This window comes from Colossoma macropomum, unplaced genomic scaffold (genome assembly GCF_904425465.1).
Source record: "Colossoma macropomum unplaced genomic scaffold, Colossoma_macropomum, whole genome shotgun sequence".
Lineage (NCBI taxonomy): Eukaryota > Metazoa > Chordata > Actinopteri > Characiformes > Serrasalmidae > Colossoma > Colossoma macropomum.
Window position 1 is genome coordinate 13,263,952 of NW_023494802.1, and position 17,250 is coordinate 13,281,201.

At 38.7% G+C, this 17,250-nt stretch overlaps 1 protein-coding gene across 2 annotated transcripts in view; it reads right to left on the reverse strand.

Moving 5' to 3' along the window:
• Positions 1–74: 74 nt before the first annotated feature.
• The window catches only part of LOC118822358 (collagen alpha-1(XIV) chain), a 43,922-nt gene continuing 26,746 nt past the window's right edge, over positions 75–17,250 (reverse strand). For both annotated transcript variants that reach the window (XM_036591361.1, XM_036591360.1), the window contains 25 exons: positions 16,668–16,800; positions 15,746–15,891; positions 15,344–15,473; positions 13,111–13,227; positions 12,828–12,974; positions 11,253–11,309; positions 11,129–11,167; positions 10,885–11,023; positions 9,708–9,850; positions 9,174–9,283; positions 8,023–8,181; positions 7,247–7,324; positions 6,988–7,074; positions 6,232–6,285; positions 5,956–6,051; positions 5,815–5,868; positions 5,659–5,712; positions 4,650–4,703; positions 4,463–4,534; positions 3,284–3,319; positions 3,098–3,164; positions 2,263–2,451; positions 1,525–1,602; positions 300–458; positions 75–202 (listed from right to left, as the gene is read on the reverse strand). In XM_036591361.1, the coding sequence (XP_036447254.1) occupies positions 174–202; positions 300–458; positions 1,525–1,602; positions 2,263–2,451; positions 3,098–3,164; positions 3,284–3,319; positions 4,463–4,534; positions 4,650–4,703; positions 5,659–5,712; positions 5,815–5,868; positions 5,956–6,051; positions 6,232–6,285; positions 6,988–7,074; positions 7,247–7,324; positions 8,023–8,181; positions 9,174–9,283; positions 9,708–9,850; positions 10,885–11,023; positions 11,129–11,167; positions 11,253–11,309; positions 12,828–12,974; positions 13,111–13,227; positions 15,344–15,473; positions 15,746–15,891; positions 16,668–16,800 (2,427 nt within the window). In that variant the 3' untranslated portion in view covers positions 75–173. The remainder of the gene's footprint in view (positions 203–299; positions 459–1,524; positions 1,603–2,262; positions 2,452–3,097; positions 3,165–3,283; positions 3,320–4,462; positions 4,535–4,649; positions 4,704–5,658; positions 5,713–5,814; positions 5,869–5,955; positions 6,052–6,231; positions 6,286–6,987; positions 7,075–7,246; positions 7,325–8,022; positions 8,182–9,173; positions 9,284–9,707; positions 9,851–10,884; positions 11,024–11,128; positions 11,168–11,252; positions 11,310–12,827; positions 12,975–13,110; positions 13,228–15,343; positions 15,474–15,745; positions 15,892–16,667; positions 16,801–17,250) is intronic.

The window sequence follows — 17,250 nt, forward strand, 5'->3', positions numbered from 1 at the left end:
GCTTGCATTAGCAGTGTCACACAGTGAGGAAGTCTAAAACTGGTCTTGGTACAACACGTCCTTTGCATGCCAAACCAGTTTTTAACCGCTACAACCAACAGCGCCTCTATGCTTCTTCTTAAAGAAATACAAGGACTCGAAAATATTCAGATGTTGTCTCATTTTTATCCAGATCAAGGCTGGTATCCAAAGTATGGATCCACTGAAAAAATCATTTAAAAGATAAGGAGAAAATGCATTATTTACAGGAGGACATCAACTGATAATGACTGCACAAAGGAGAAAATGTTTATATGCACCTGCTGGGAGCGCTCCTCGATGGCAGCCACTACTGTCACACACACCAGGGGGTCCAATCTCACCTGGCTGACCCACACCCCCCGGATTACCGGGAAAACCTGGTTTACCATCCTCACCTCGAGGGCCTTGTATCCCTGTCTTGGTTTCTCCTGGAAGCCCTGGCACAGCACAAAGAGTGTCGTGAGCAGTTACTAACAGTGGACTACTATTATAAAACAATTAGTTCTGACCACACAACCTGGACCCCATTTCCAAAAAGCATCTTAACTGGTAGAGAGAGTGTTCAGTGCGATGCTCGCTCTACCATTTTATAATCATCTTTGTACTAAGATTCAGCTGTTTACAACACATTTTTTTTTCACCATACCTGTATCATTCCACTGACCGTCGGTTGCTAAGTAACAACAATGGTCTTTTATCCTAAGCTACTGGAAATATTTTTTGGTGATAGAAATGTGCATTATTGAAACATCTTTTTGACACAATGTTCAAGGATTCTTTGCTGAACTTCTTTCTTTACTTTGCAAAACTGCATAACAGCATAACAACAAAGGGTTATGAGATATCACAAAATTTTAGATCATCACTGTATTTGCTACTGTGTTGCTTAAAAGGCAATTCCACAGATGTGTCAACATTTCTGAGATGTGAAGAAAGGCATTAAGAGTGTTTTGATGTGAAATGATGCACTGTAGAGAAACAGTGCTTCTCACATTTCTTTAGAGTGATGGTTACAGAAACCAGGGGCTGAGATGACAACGCAAATATAGCCATTTCATTAATGGCCCACAATAACCAAAGAACCTACACGTCTTCTGAGCTTTTATTATATAATGTTGATAATAGTAAAGTAGAATTAAATCTGAAAAAATATGTTTTCTTTGGGGACTATTTTGCCTTACAACACCCTGTACGTACATCTCCACTATGAGTAGTTTAAAATGTAGAGGTTTAAGGCAAAAAACTTCTCAAAACTACCATAAAACAATGTCTCAGGCATCAGGTAGTGTATTCACTACAATTTTGTGTTGTAAGCTTTTAAATACTTTATCTGGATCACATCACCACTGTTGTGAGCAATTTTGTCTCTGTTAGCTTCTCTAACATGGGACATTTTACATCAAACCACTTGGAGCGACTTTGCTAACATCTTAACCGTTTAATTATACAGAAATTTAAAACTTAAAAATAAAAATATTTAAATATATAAGAAACACTCTATACCTGCAAAACCCTTCATTCCTTGTGGTCCCTGAACATTAATCCCTGGAGCTCCTCTCTCACCAGGCAAACCTCTGCGTCCTTAAGGTACAGAGCAGAATTAGGATCTCTGGGATGAGATGAGTTGCAGCGCTAGGCCTGAATTATTAGTAACTTAGCTACATTTAAAGCAATAGATCAGCCAAAAATCGAATTTACTAAGTTTTCCCCTTACACCAAATGTAGTCGATCAGCAAAGTTTGGTATCTGAAGTTTTCTTTAGTTTTATGCTGGTGCTAAAATGCTAATGTACCTAACAAGTAATGAAAACGAACCAATAATGGAAGCAAGCTGCCTGCATTAATCATCACATGCAGCTTAGTAGCAGCTTTTTTAAGCCAAAACTTTGCTTTTGTCTATTTTTATAGATAACATTAATGCCATATAGTTTCAGAAACCACATAAGCAAAATGAGCAGGCAGTTTGCACAATGTAAAAGGTGCCTAAAGCTTCTATTACTTTTTGGCCATGTTGTGTTGTAGCTCCATTTGTTACAGCTCGCCACCAATAAAGGTCCAGAACAAAACTAAAAAGCAAACTTCAGACATCAAACAGGTCATGGCTAATCGACTATGTGTTCTGAAGAAGGAAAATAGTATACATTTCTTTTTTGGCTGAACCCTTGCTTTAAATTTTGCTTGCCAGTATCCATGTGCAGTAAAGATTGCAAATACATCTCCATAAGCTGCTTAAAAGTCTCACCCTGCTCGCCAGGATACCCTGGTTTGCCTTGTTCTCCTCTGTCTCCCTGTCGTCCCTCAGGGCCTCTTGGCCCTGGGGATCCTCTCCCACCTGGGATTCCGGGCTCTCCTGGAGGCCCAACCGGCTCCTGGATGGGCACAGGCTTTCGACTGATCTCATTCAGGAAAGCGTCTATCTTCAGCACTTCATCTAAAGCACAGCATTATAACAGGTGAATACTCTGATGACCAGATATCAGAGGCTCAAAGAAACGCTATTTTTAAAAAAGGGGCACTACAGGCAGTGTGGATTATATACAGTACTATGCAAAGACCACCATTCATTTATTTCCCGTCAAAACAGCCATTAAGTACAAGTTGATTTTTCACAAAATATCTGAGGAGATTGAGATCAGATAAAGGACAACCCACTTGCTCGAGGAAGGGGAAATTCAAAGGAAAACACATGAAAAAAAGGAGTATTTTTTTCCAGGAGTCTCCAAAGCTGGAGATACCTAGCTCCACTTCAGATCTGAAAGAATCCATGAGTGTTTCTGCACATCCTTCCACTGTGAAAAAATATATATATATAAAAATATATATATATTTAGTTGTTAATGTTTATGGATAATTCTCTATTTAATACGTTTTCTTTTTTTTTCTGCCATTAGAAAATGAATATCTTATACTTAAAGGCTGTTTTGTCTGGAAAGCAAGTGTGGTCTCTGATTTTTGCACAGTATTGTATAAAACAATAAAAACATACAGATGTGATGTCGTAGTGCAGCAACAATGGAAATAGTGAAATACATCACATGGACAAAGAAGATTTAAATAGAGAAAGGTTTGTCACATACTGTGCACCAGCTTCTCACAAGCCTGAGTGACAAGCTGGTAAATAACGGCAAGAGACTGCGGCTCTCCCTGTCAACAAAGCACATTTAAACTGCATCACAAAACATAATTAAATGTATCCTTCAAAAAAGAAATGGTGCTGCATGAAGCTGGCATACAGCATGAGGAATACTGCGCTTTTAACTCACCTTCTCTCCTCTCTCGCCCTTACTTCCAGGAAGCCCCTAACAATAGAAACAGACATCATTAATGATGACTTTAACTATTCCAGTCTGAAAATGTCACATAATTAACCTTTGAAAAACGCTGTTACTGCCAGTGATAAAAACAGCATGCAGCAAATTTATATTAACACTCTTATATATAACACAATTCTGTCAGTAGTGCAGACTCTTTCAACTGATACTACATTTGCATTTTCAAGTAAAATATGTTTTATTATAATTTGAATTTGATTTAAGGTTATTGTTGTGTATACAGTCTTGTTTTGCATAAAGATAATTCACTTTTTTTTCATTTTTGCCAAGTATTTGTCAAAGTTTTAACATTGAAACATTGAAAAAAAAGGGTCAGAATCAAACCAGAATGTTAATCAAATGTAAATGTAATTCATTTTGATTTTGTAATTATGTATTTTGATATAAGTAGGACAGCAAAACAGTCTAGACTAAGTGTTACCACCCCTGGTCGTAATATACCCTTTGTGTGCCTTGTGCTGGCATTCTGTGTTTTCCCCGTTGTGTGTCCCCTTATGTGCAGGTACATGACTGGCCGGACGGGGGTGCACAGAGGTATAAGAGGTCGCCGAGCCACCATCTTGGGAGACGTTCAGGGATTTCTCCCCTCTGACCTGACCTGGAAGAACACCTGTCCAGACCAGCCCAGCACTCTTCACTTCTGTCTGCTTTGCTTTGCTGCTATTATTACAACTGTGACTGTTTGATATGTTTTGAGAGCTGGGTGAAAGTAGGGGACAGGTGCCATGTTGTTTTGGTCACCTTTTCTCCTGTTTAAGGTAGGGAGTCAGGGTAGCCTACATGTCTTTTGTTTCTTTTGTTTTTAGTTTAGTTAAGTTTGAAATCAAGTTGTTTTGTTTGTTATTTTGGTTAATGCTTGTCCCTGAAGCCATCAACCCAGCTTGTTTGAGCTTTTGAAGAAAATAAACCTGTCATTTTCTGGTTTAAATGGTGTTCGGTGTCTGGTCTAGCAGCAGGTCTGGGGAGAGAGCCCTCCCACGTTCTCTGTTACCGCCTGACCCTAGACTGGGTCGTAACACTAAGGTTAATACCCCAAATACTGGAGAAAAAAAGGTCTAAAAACTTGGGTGATTAACAGCATTATAAAATCCAGGATGTCTCTGCACTCACTGTTGGCCCTACAGGTCCTAGTGGTCCCCTCTCTCCAACAGGTCCTGGGTGACCAGGCATACCCTGGAAACCCTATGAGGAAAAGATACAATAAAGAGGTGGAAATTTATGCAGAGCATGACAACATATTAACATGGTTAATGTGTAAATCTGGAAGAATGCAGTCTCTATGACTCTGATATCTTACTCTTGGTCCAGTAGTCCCTGGGGGTCCAATGTTACCCTCCACACCTCTGGTCCCCTGGTGAGAAAAATGGACAAGAAAGAGCAAGAATGAAAGGTATGGGACTAAAAGAAACAGATACGAAGAGAAGATACATAATACATCATAAGTGTGATGCTTATCATTCACCTCTTTTCATGTGACAGTATGAAGGTCTCTGACTAAGAGAACACGCTCTATCAGTGTTGATGTCGTTTTGTGTTTTGTTTAAACTATGTTCAATCATTCTGCCTACCACTAGTCTCACAGGGCCAGGTGAGATCTTATAATGAGAATACATGTTTGGACACAACTTGTCTACAACAAATCTGCTGTACAGGGTACAACCCTGTAAAACCCGCCCCGAACGCTTAGTGCTCTTTAAACATTCAGAACACAGTTAATAACAAAGCAAAACAAACCACTACAACTTGCAAGTTAATGTTTATTTCTACCACATGTACTGTGTTCTTTACATATGTGACTCATATCTACATAACTGGAGTATTTTAGGGTTACTGCTTACTTAGTTACATCCACCGTGCCCAGACAATGTAGAGGGTGCACCAAGACCCCCTATTATGTGCTCTGTCTTCAGGAGATGCTGGATTGTTTTCAAAATTTCACACTCAGTTTGATCCCACCATAGTAAGTCTACATTCCCAACCACATTCAGCACAAAATTTCTCATTGTTGTCTCCAGACGTTCTTGTTACGAGATCAAATCTGGCCCTACAACACTAGCCTTCCGTCAGTTGCTAAGTAACAACATGGTTGGCCTGTTGTAGCTTGTTGGCAGATGAAATCACCCAATATTAAAACATCTAAACAATATACAGGACTTCTGTGCTTTGTCTTTTTCTTTACTTTTCAAAACTATTGTTTGAAAGGAACAGAACATTTGAGGTTCTGTGATACTATGAATAACATCAACGCTGTGATGTGGTCACAGGCATAAGCCGAATGCTCTATTTCTTAAATGAAGTGGACTTGCCTTTGGTCCTGGTTTTCCCTCTTCACCTTTTGGGCCAGGTGGTCCTGGTAACCCCTTAAAAATAAAGAGGGGTGATCACAAAGAAATAATGCAAAGTATCTTAAAAACACTTAATGCCTCATCTTTCTGATCAAATGAAAGACACATCAGGCTCACTTGATTCCCAGGCCGTCCAATATCTCCTTTTTCGCCCCGTATCCCTGGAGGCCCCTACAGAAACATGGAGAGAGACTTTAATTCATCACCATATAAGTTAGTATTCTGGTACAAGCATGCTATGCTAGAAAGTGTGCATACCATTTTACCCATTACTGCTATTCCACGGGGGCCGACAGACCCCATAGGGCCAAAGCCTCCCTCAGGCCCTCCCTTGCCAGGGGGTCCCATTTCACCCTGGGATGGCACAGAGGATGGAAAGAAAAATGGGTAAACTCATTAGCTCAACATCTACAGACATTGTGGTATAATTAGAGCAAGAAGAACTACCATTGTTGCAACATTTGGCCCAAAACTAATCTATACATGCACCTAGAAGAACAGCTGACTGAAAAAGAGAGTAAAGAGACAGCACACCTTCTGTCCTTCCTCCCCTTTTTCTCCTTTCTCCCCACGAGGACCAGGTTTGCCCTGAGGTAAAACCAGAATATGAGCAGACAAATATGCCACAAATCCATAATTAACAGTAGTTATTATCTAATTAACATTAGAAACTAGAAGCCTGACTGATATATCATTTGACTGATAAAATCAGCTGTTATTAAGGTTCCACAGATTTACTGGCAGAATGACAGAAATCCCACAGATACACAGTGAAAATGATTGCAATACTGCACCATACCACGTTAAACTGTTGTGAAGGAGGAGGTGTGGTCGAGCAGGGTGTGGAGACACAGAGCTTTCTTTTTATTCTGACAACAACACAAATCACTCAGCTTTTCACCCAGTTAACAAAATTAAAGAGCATGTTTGCAGGAACTTTTCAGTCTTTTTCTTTCTGTCTCCACTCATCTCCTTCTCTCTCTGAGCTCTGCCACCTACTGAGAAAAGACATGGATGAAGAACCAGGCTTGCAGAAACAACACCCGGGTGAATCTTACCAGCTACTCAGCCTGCTGGTTCGGTGTGACTGGCTCTCCGTCTTACATGTGATGCTCGACTACACCCCCTCCTCCACAACTGTTTGACTAAAACTATGAGATTTTTAAATTTTTGTCCATAGAAAAAAAATTATATTGACCATTACCACCAATTATCTCAATTACTGGTATTGGTAACAACATTTTCATATCAAACAGGTCCTATTAAAAGTTGTATATGTTGTTGACTCACAGGAGGACCAGCATCTCCAGGTGCTCCAGGGATGTCGGAGGTGCAGGTGCATGCGTAAGCGGGAGCAGGGCAACTCTCCTCATCCCTCTGTAGAAAACAAAAAAGATCTCTGTACATAACTAACATATCATAAAACGAACCTTCCTCTTTCGTGTGCGGCCATAGTTCAGTGTATCATTGCATCATCCGCATATTTGTCTGCACTATTTCAACCACATACTTATGGAAAGATTCATTAAGCATGTGGGTGGTCTCTCACCTGAGCGGGCAGGTCACAGCAGGTGTCCTCTGAAGCCCAGGTGGTGTTACACACGATCTCAAAAGACTGTAGCTGGAACTGTGGATAAGAAGATAAGAGGAACTGTTTTTGACCTACCATGCAGAAACCACTGTAGCACCAACTGCCACTATGAGGAATTAATTTGTGTACTTAAAGTTTAATCCTCCTGGGTCCCCCCTAAAGTATATACCATGAAACCCTCTTCGTATGCTGTGTTTAACACTAGAAAGGCCAAGAATGGTCGTTTTGACTGCTTTATGTTTTTTAAAATGTGATTATTCTGACCAAAAAAAAAAGATTTTAATCTGACATTATGAGATCAATATTACATATATAGACAGTGTTTTGTCTCTTTGAGCTGGATCTCTTTTCCAGCACTAGTCCTACATTATTTTGGCAGCAGTTATTTAGTAGCCTACCTGCCTTATCTGAGTATTTCTACCTTGAAAGGCCACAGTGGTCATTTTGACTGTGTTTCGTCTCAGTGGGCTTTTTTTTCTCCTGCTATTCCAGCGACTTAACGTTTTTGTTTACGTGGTAACAAGTAAAAAGCTGCAGATTCAAAAGAGTTGATACAGAATTGAATGTGAATGTATCTCATTACATAACTACATAATAAATCCGATAATTATGTAATTACATCTAAAACTAATTATGCAACACAAATCAAACGTATAGCAAAACAACAGTATCTCTTAACCTCACAAAGTTAATAGGCATGATTCACATTGTTTCATGCAGTATATCATACTCACAGCAGCAGATCCACTTCGGGGCCCGCGAGTCCTCACTAGTTTGCCCAGCATCTCAAAGCCGTCAGTAGGTAGCGCTCCGAGAGGACGAGCAGGTCTCTCTCCAACTCGCTGACAGTCCACAGACAGGGACACACTCACCTGACTAACAGACAGGTGAATCTGCCAATCACATTAAACAGAATTTCAGAAAATGTCCCAGAACAGTGCGTAATGATCAATTTTATAGGTGCAACAATACACATATTTTCACGTTTAATACAATTCTTAATTCAGGGGTCGAAATTTGATTAAATTTTCATTATTTAGGAGTAAAAATTCAGGATTTTACAGAGCTCTTCTGATGTAACACAACTTTTTTTCCTCAATTTTCTTCCCAATTCACTTATATTCAATTCCCATCCGCTGGATATGTCTTCCCCCATCACACAATGCTACCAAGCTAGGAGGGTGAAGCGTTCTCCTCGAAACACGTTGAGCTGTCCAGTGACCTTGAGGAAGCACATACTAGCCAACCACAGCATCTTTTCATACTCATTCTAACAAGTTACTAGACAGCTCAGCACGCCAAACGTATTACGCCAGCTAACAGACATCAATGTTAGCTAGCACTGCAATAAGCCGATATTTCCCACACAGTAAGACGTGAGGCCATTTATGCTCTGCTGGACTCTAAGTCACAGATTGTTGTGGTTGTGGCATCACCAGTGATTGAACTCATAACCTCCCAATGACAGGGTCAGCGTGTAGATAGTCGCACCGCTTGGACACCACAGAAAAATACAAATCTTATTAAAAACAAAAGATCACAAAGTACCATGTATTTACACATAATAGTGACCTTATATGACAAGTGAGCTATAAATAACACAATATATATGCAACCTAGTTTTCTGGAATCTTATGTTTTAAAAGTTACAGTGATTTTCACGAAAGACACAATACTATATTAAAATTGCTACACCCATAATCACATCCATTTCCCAGTTTATGGTGCATATAATCCTAATGTCTCTTTTCCTAACAAACTACGTCTTTATCACCTTTATCACAGGTATTCTGCTACTGCAGATAGTACTCACTCACTCTCTCACTCACTCACTTTCTCTCTCACTCACTTTCTCACTCACTCACTCACTCACTCACTCACTCACCTTGTGGAAGCTGCCATAGAAGAGTGTGTGGACTTGGGGCTGGTCGAAGGTCAGCTCCTGTACCTCTCCTCTGTAGTCCAGACTGAAGTACAGCAACACTTTCCTCTCAGCTGAAAGCCAAATAAAACTACATCAGCGACATGTGCAACAAATTAGCCAAAATATCCACAAAACTACAACAATTTAAAAGTTTTTGTTTATTTACAGAGTGGTGTAAATAAGGAAGAGATGCTAAAATGGATCCCTATACAAATCTAAGCCTTGATCCAAGGCTTTCAACTTATCCAAGGCTGTTTTCTCATGTGAACTCTTATTTATAGCCATTCTTTAAAACCACCATCTACAATGTTATTAAAATACTATTGCCTTGTCGGACAATATGAGCCGGTCTTTATGATTAAATGAGTTTTGAAGCACTTTCAGGTCACCAGTCCCCATTAAAGGATATTTTAATGTAGTTATTAGGATAACTAATACTAATAAACTAATAAAAAAGAATTTGCTCATGCTCCCCCAAAACAGCCCTGTACTCACGGTCCAGCACCACCCCCATCTTGGGCTGGAAATCATTGTCAGTGAGCTGCCAGAGGGCGAAAGGTTCTGTGGGAGAGTCCTGCAGCAGGCGGAACATCATGCTGATGGTATGCTCCGGAGCAAAGCCGGCAGGGTGGATGAATCTGCAAAGTGAAGTGAAGGTTAGGTTTAGAAATACATTACATTTAGATATTTACAATAAATAATACATCATAAAAAACTCTTTTTTTGCTTCTTAAGGGTATCAAGTACATAGCGATACAATTGCAAAATGGTATTTTGTCCATATCGTACAACCCTAATAAGAATACTGAACTAATGCCTTAATAAAGACCTCCAATGATTTTTCAAATTTTCTGCATAATTCAGTTGTTGAGATGTAAATAAGGTTATTTAGAGTTTGATATGAAATGGTTAACTGTGGACAAACTTACTGACTCTTAAATATAACTTACAGTGGTTATGATAAGAATCAGTGGTCTCAATGTCTACAACATAAGTATAGCCATTTTATTTAGCCATTTTATTTACTGTCCTGAATAACCAATTATAGTCTCCTCTGAGTTTTTCTATGTAATGTTTATGATGGTAAAACATTACTGCATGTACCTGTCCAACATTAATTAATTAATTAAAAATAAATCTGGTTTAGGCCAAAACCTTGTTCCAAGCTATTGTAAAGCACTGCCTCAGGCTTCAGGTAGCATATTAACCATTTCATTTAATAACTGTCTGTGAATAACCTTTAGAGGAATTTAATGCTCTTAAACCTTTATTTCACCCCCACTGTGAACAATTTTGACTCGGCAAGTTTTTCTAGAATGGAGCATTTCATATTATAGCATTCAAAATGACAACAATTTAGTTATACGGAAATTTTGAAAAAGAAAAAATCAGTGGAATTCCCCTTTCGTTCTCCCATTAAACACACCTTTTCCATTGCTAGAGGGATAATTAGCTGCCTTTGGGATTACCTTATCTGGGTAATTTTTTGACAATTTTTTTTGTTTTTCAAACATAATAAAACTTTTTGCAAACCAAAAATATTGCAATATAACTTTTTCCCTACAATATGGTTCAACTCTAATGTTTATTTGGCCCATTCGCCATGAAATACTAACAAGACGTAAAGGGAAGATGGTGTCTTTAAATGTGTGTATGTGTGTGCGCGTCTGACCGTGTGCTCTGGGTGAGCTGTGTGTCTCTGTAGAGGGTGTAGCTGGGTAAAAAGCTGAAGATAAAAGACTCCGCTGCCACGCCCTCCACTGTGGAATGAGCTCTCTGAGTCAGACCAAACGCCTCCATCATATTAAAACCTGCAGTACAAACACACAGTTTCTCTGGGAACAGTGCCAATGAGGCCATTTGTTCACAAAATGATCAAATATGTAAAAGGGAAAATTCAGAGACTAACTGATTACCTTTTATCACATTGTTTCTGATGGTCATCTCAGGACATACTGTTACAGAAAACACAGCACATTAGATCATGCTTGTGTCCATATAAACATGTTCCAGTACATACGTGTACTATTGTATACTCACCTTCATTCTGTATGGGATGCAGCCGTGGAGGAAGCTGTAATCTCACAGGTGCTGCGGCTGGGAAAGAGTTAGATGGAAAGAATCTCATTCAATTCTTCGATTGAATTATATGTGCAAGATTCAGAATTACAATGGTGGTCAAAAAGAAGTGCTCTCAAACTAGATTTTTTGACAACAAAACGCATGAGTCACATTTTATCATTACTCTAAATCAAATAATAATTATCACTTACTGAACCTTACTGTGCTCTGAGTGAGGCTGCATGCTCACTTAGAAAAAAATCAAAGTGCATCCAGCAGTAAAGGAAGCCTCATGCATCTTTCATACAGTGACAGAAAACACAGCAGCTCACAGAAAGCACCGGTTCTACAAGCTCATAGGTTTCACTGTGGCCAATGTGAAAATGCACATGCACCAACTACTCTGCAAGTAGATTTAAACGAGTTAAAGGGGCTGTTGTCAAATTTTCATCACTGACCAGATGCTGGATTCAATAGAGTTAAAGCAGGAAAACCAACAACTATAAATAACAGATATTCCAAATAGACAATGCAGAATGACACATTGCTTTTAGTGAAGTTCAGGCATGATTTAAAACACATTGAGATCCTGTTGGGCTATACAAGAATCTAACCACGAATGAAGGAATGGTCTGTGGACAGCAATGAAGAATGTGTGGGAAGCAACTCCTTTTCATTCAATTTCATTTTAAAAAACTTTTGTAAAGTATGAGAAGTAGCAGTGTGAGGTTGAGAACTAGAGAGACAACAAAATGCTGGTAAACACAAACTGATTATACTATGAAGTGTGAATTTCCTAATTTGCTTTCATTTTAGTGTTCTAGTGTTAAAGAAAACCTCACACTGCTATGTCATACTTTCTTAAATTTATTTTAAATAATTTATAGTCTTCTTCTTGCCACATATTTTTCACTGCAGTCCACAAACAATTCATAGTGATTATATCCTTCCTTGCCACACATTTTCCAGTCCAGACCCTCAAGATCCCAGTGGGTTTAAACCAAGCCTAAAATTCACTTAATGAACTGTGTGGCGTCTCGCATTGTCTTGTTGGATCATCTATCATTTGTTTTAAGTGAACCAACAGTATAAACACATTAGAAATAGTTACTAGGTAAAACTATTTGAACAGTAGACAATACAAACAATTCATAAAGCTTTCTTGGATTTTTATGAGAATAGCAGGTGACAAGTTTTTGGACAAAGAGTGAGCACATTCTTTACTAAATATAATTCATTATAATCAATGATAACAATTCAAAATTGATGAAGTTACTTGTACCTTTAGTTCGATACATAAGCAAACACGGCAGTGGCTGTCAGAAAAGGTTTACAAGTATGACTGTGTGTGTGTGCATGTGTGTGTATGAGTGAGTGATAGTAGAAATGCATGTTTTATTTTATGTTATTTTTTTTTATTTTATTTACTACATGTAAATGTTTGTCAGATACTGTGCACTGTGAGCTCCTGTAACCTTCCTTGTGTGTGTAAGCATACCTGACCATAAAGCTTTCTGATTCTGATTCTGAAATAAACCTGCTTTGTGGTCTAACCTGTGGGATGGAGAATAGTGACAGCAGCGCTCTCTACTGTCCCCAAGCGGGAGTGCACACTAATGCGATACACTGTCTCTGGCTGCAGCTCAGAGAAACAGTGACTGCTGCTGCTGGAGTCCACGGTTTCCTCCTTTATCTGCTTGTCTGAGAAAAAAACAGATTAACACAAAAAGAGACAAAAGAGACCTGAAACAAATGCCAATAAAATGAATACAGGTAATGTTTCTAAACGGAACAGCAGCATGGATCAGTGTTGTACAGTAGAGAACAGTACTGGTACCTCTGAGGGCCTGGATGACAATGCGGTAAGCTGTAACGGCTATTACTGGCCTCCAGGACACACAGATACTGGAGTGGTCGGAGCGCACCACACTCACACTGCTCACACGCAGACTGGCTGGTTTTACAGGGAAAGAACAGACACAGGGCTATCAAGCTGATGGAATATATCTTGGTGTACATGTGTAAGAATGAATGTGAGAGTAAGTGTGCACTGTATATGAGAATGCAGAGACGTGCCCATTAGGGACATGTAGCAGATTTTTAATGATATATTGAGGTATAAAACCCAATGATAATCATACAATTCTGATAACTGTTTACAATTACCATCTTTTTAAAAGTCACAGTAGAAGTACACAGCCCACTGCTAGTCTCTCTTCGGAACATGCACATGTTTAAACACCAGTGTTGAGGGCAACACGATACAAAGTAACACTTTACAGTAATGTGAATACTTTTCGTAATGAAGTAGTGTAACACATTACAGCTACTGACCTAATAAAAAATCTGTTTCTTGCTTTACTCATGTGTCTAAGGACACAATTTTAATCATGCACAGCGAATTTAGAACATAAATTTCCTCAACAGAGAAAGTCCAAAAGCTTGAGATCACCCCGGAAAGTCTGGAAATAAACTACAGAAAGTTTTGGAATCCTTAAAATCTGAAAACATTAAAATGCAGAAGAAATGTTTGAAATTCTGCACTATTTCTAATTTATGATTCAAACAGAAGCAAATTTGTAAAAAACACTACGTTAAGGCCTTTGTACAAAAAAGGTCAGATTTTTTTGGTCATATTCTTTCTATTGAAACACATGCTCAGATGACTCTCAGGTAGATTTGACCTACTAATCAGAGGCTTTTGCACAGATCTGTGGAGTCCATGCCAAATTGAGTGCACACTGTCATTAAAACAAAAGAGGAACATACCAAATACTCAAAAATCCTGAAATCATTTAAAGATTCTACTTTTTACTGAAACTGTTATGCTGACAACACCGTTCGTAATGAAATACCTCGTATTAAATTAGAGAGGAATGCAAAGTAGCGGTCAGACTTTTGGACCCCACTGTAGGTTATCTGTGCCTGTTCTTTTACGTAACATGCACATGCATGTGAAGTGTGACAGCATGACTGCCTGATTCTGATTGTGAATATGAACAGCACAGCACGAATGCGGGAAGCAGTCAACTCCACAAGCAATCTGTCAAAGCATCTAATCACGCTAATTTATACCTGACAGATAAAGATCTCCACACTGAAGAAGAGAGAGCCTCAACCTCATTTAAACAGACCACACTTGATTTTCATAAACAGCTCTTTCTCACCAGGATTCTATTTAGAGGCAGCTGTTTTTTAAACTGTTTCTACTGGCGAGTTTTCAGTGGTTCATAATCTTATTCAGCATAACTGTCTGTGTCTTGTTCAAAAGCAGGGACAGTAAACAGCATTTTAAATGATGTTTATTGTGATTGTTTTAGAGTGTAAAGTATAAGTAAAGAGTTTTTCCAGGAAGTAAAATAATTATATCCCATTATAGTTGAGAGAAGTAATCTGTAATTGACTTTTTTTAATAAAAGACCCTACATTGCTAACTATGGTCACACAGTTCTTTTAAACAGTATATTATGTATAGATACACATATTTTCGGGTTTGATATGATGTTTTATTCTGAAGTCAAGATGTTACTTGATTTTCAATATTTAATGTGTTAAAACATGCCAGACCTCTAACAAACGAACCTCTGGAATTTATAGGTGACTTCAGGAAAAAAATGCCCAGTTGTTTGAATGTAAGTGTGCATATAGCATAAACCCCACCCCTCCTCACCGCGTAAGTCCGATAAGATGCACGCATATGCCTAGTTTTGAACAGTGACAGTGGTTTTCATGAAAGAACAGCAAAAGAAAACACCTCGGAAGAAACCGAGAGTAACCAGCAATAGAGTTTTAAATTTTAAGACACTGTTTAGAAGGTTATGTTTCTGATATTCTGATAATGTACTGATATCTTTACATCCTTAATAATTTCATATTTACTTAAACTGTAGTTCATTTTTTGGTGTTAGAAATGTACTGTATATTTTTGACAATAAAATAATAATAATAATAAAAACTGTGGTAATTAAGGTCACTGATATGACAGTAAATTTTCATTCTGTCCTATCGCTAAAAGCTGTGTGTGCATGTAAGTGAGAGGGAGAGAGAGAGAGAGAGAGAGACAGACTCACTGGTTTTGCCCTGTGCTGAGGCACTGCCTCCCTCTCTGTTGCGGTACTCAGCAGTAACCAGCACACTGTAGCGAGTGTCAGGCAGCAGAGACTGCAGCAGAACACGACGTTCACTGCCTGGCAACGACACCTACAAGCCAAGTCATGCCCAAGACTACATTACCCAAGATGCAACACAAAATCCTCTGCAAGATTTATATATTATTTAGCAGTGAGCCTGCATGCAGTGCGGTATTATGTTCAAGCAGACACATGTAGGCTTGTACATTCATAGGCTGTACACAGCAGTCATTCAGATTTAAAAGCACTGTAATTAAATGAAAATGGAAAGAAGACCCTAAAAAACATGTTTTCTACTTAATGAGATGTGCAGATTTTCATCCTTTCCCAGAAGGCACTCACTGTGTTCTCTCGTGCCTCTCCTCCAGTTAAAGGTGTGTATGATATGCGGTACTGCAGCACATGTGCGTTAGGTGGAACCCAACTGACCAGCATGCTGACCGCTGTCTCCTCAGAGATGGACACAGAGCTGGGACCTCCCCCTGACACTGCGACAGCAGAAACACAGAGGGGAAAAATAGGCCACTCACATAGAACATATTTATCTACATTACCTGTCAAAAGTATGGAATCACCTGTCATATTAGTGGTTACTGTTATTTTATTCAATAACAACTGCAGATTGAAATAAATATTTTAATAAGCAAGATACCAGAAGGCCTTTGAAGATGAGTCCAAACATTTCTTTTGAAAGACTAAAAAAATTGAACTATAAATAATTTACTGTAATTATTTATTTACAGTGAGGTCCTGATGAGTTATCTGAGATTTGATCACTATGTTTCAAATACAAGATAGTTAATTTTATTATAAAATATATATTCGAATAATTTTATACATGCATCTTCAGAAAAGTGGCTTCACTTTATTGAAAAGGGTGATTCCAAACTTTTGAACAGTAGTGAATGTGTGTACATGTGTGTACTACACGATAAGAGTTAACCTCTCAGTGTCAGATTATTGTAACAATGTGAATTGTAAGAATAATATGCACCATAATATCCCAATTTTATTCTGTAAGGTTCTTTGGGTTCTTTTGTCAATCCACTTGTTTTTTGTGAAAACTTTTCTTTTTTAAGCCCTTTTTCCAAGCTGTGACTCCAGCTTGAAATACTGGCTGAGCTGGAAGTACTGCCAAAACAACGGCTATACAGCTAGTGCCACCCAGCAGCAGGTCTTGATGTGTCTGAAAATGCTACTGGCAGATGCTCTTCATAAATGCAAAATTTAGTCTAATACTTTCGTGTCTTTAGTGTATACTCACATGTGCTGTATCGTATAGCCACAGCCTCACTCTGTGCTCCATCCGCATACAGAGCAGACAGCGAGATCTGATACTCCTTGTCATCCTCAACTCCCTCCAATATGGCTCCCTCACTCTCCCCATCCACCTTTAGCTGGAAACACAATCACACAAAGGACCTCATTACAGTGCAAAACCAAAATCATCATCACCAAAAATCCAACAAATAATCACACTGAAACCCACCGCACTAAGATTAGATTTAGTCACTAACTGAGCCATTTTGTTGCAAAACGCATTGCAGACCACTTTCAAAAATGTTCTTTTCCATGATATATGATGTTGGAAGTGGGGTTTACCAAAAAATAGCAATGTTATATTATGTTTAATACTACCTTAATAAGAGAAATGAATTGTGTTTTCCATCAACATCAACTGTCTTTATTTTCAAAAATTCATTGTATCCAAAAATGTAACAAACGGATAGAAGGCATTTTGGACTGAAACTCTTCGGTTACTACAGCACCTTAACCTACTACGTGACTTAAGCTACACTATGTAGGATCTGGGGATATGGAGACCGCAACGAGTGGAAGAACGTCGG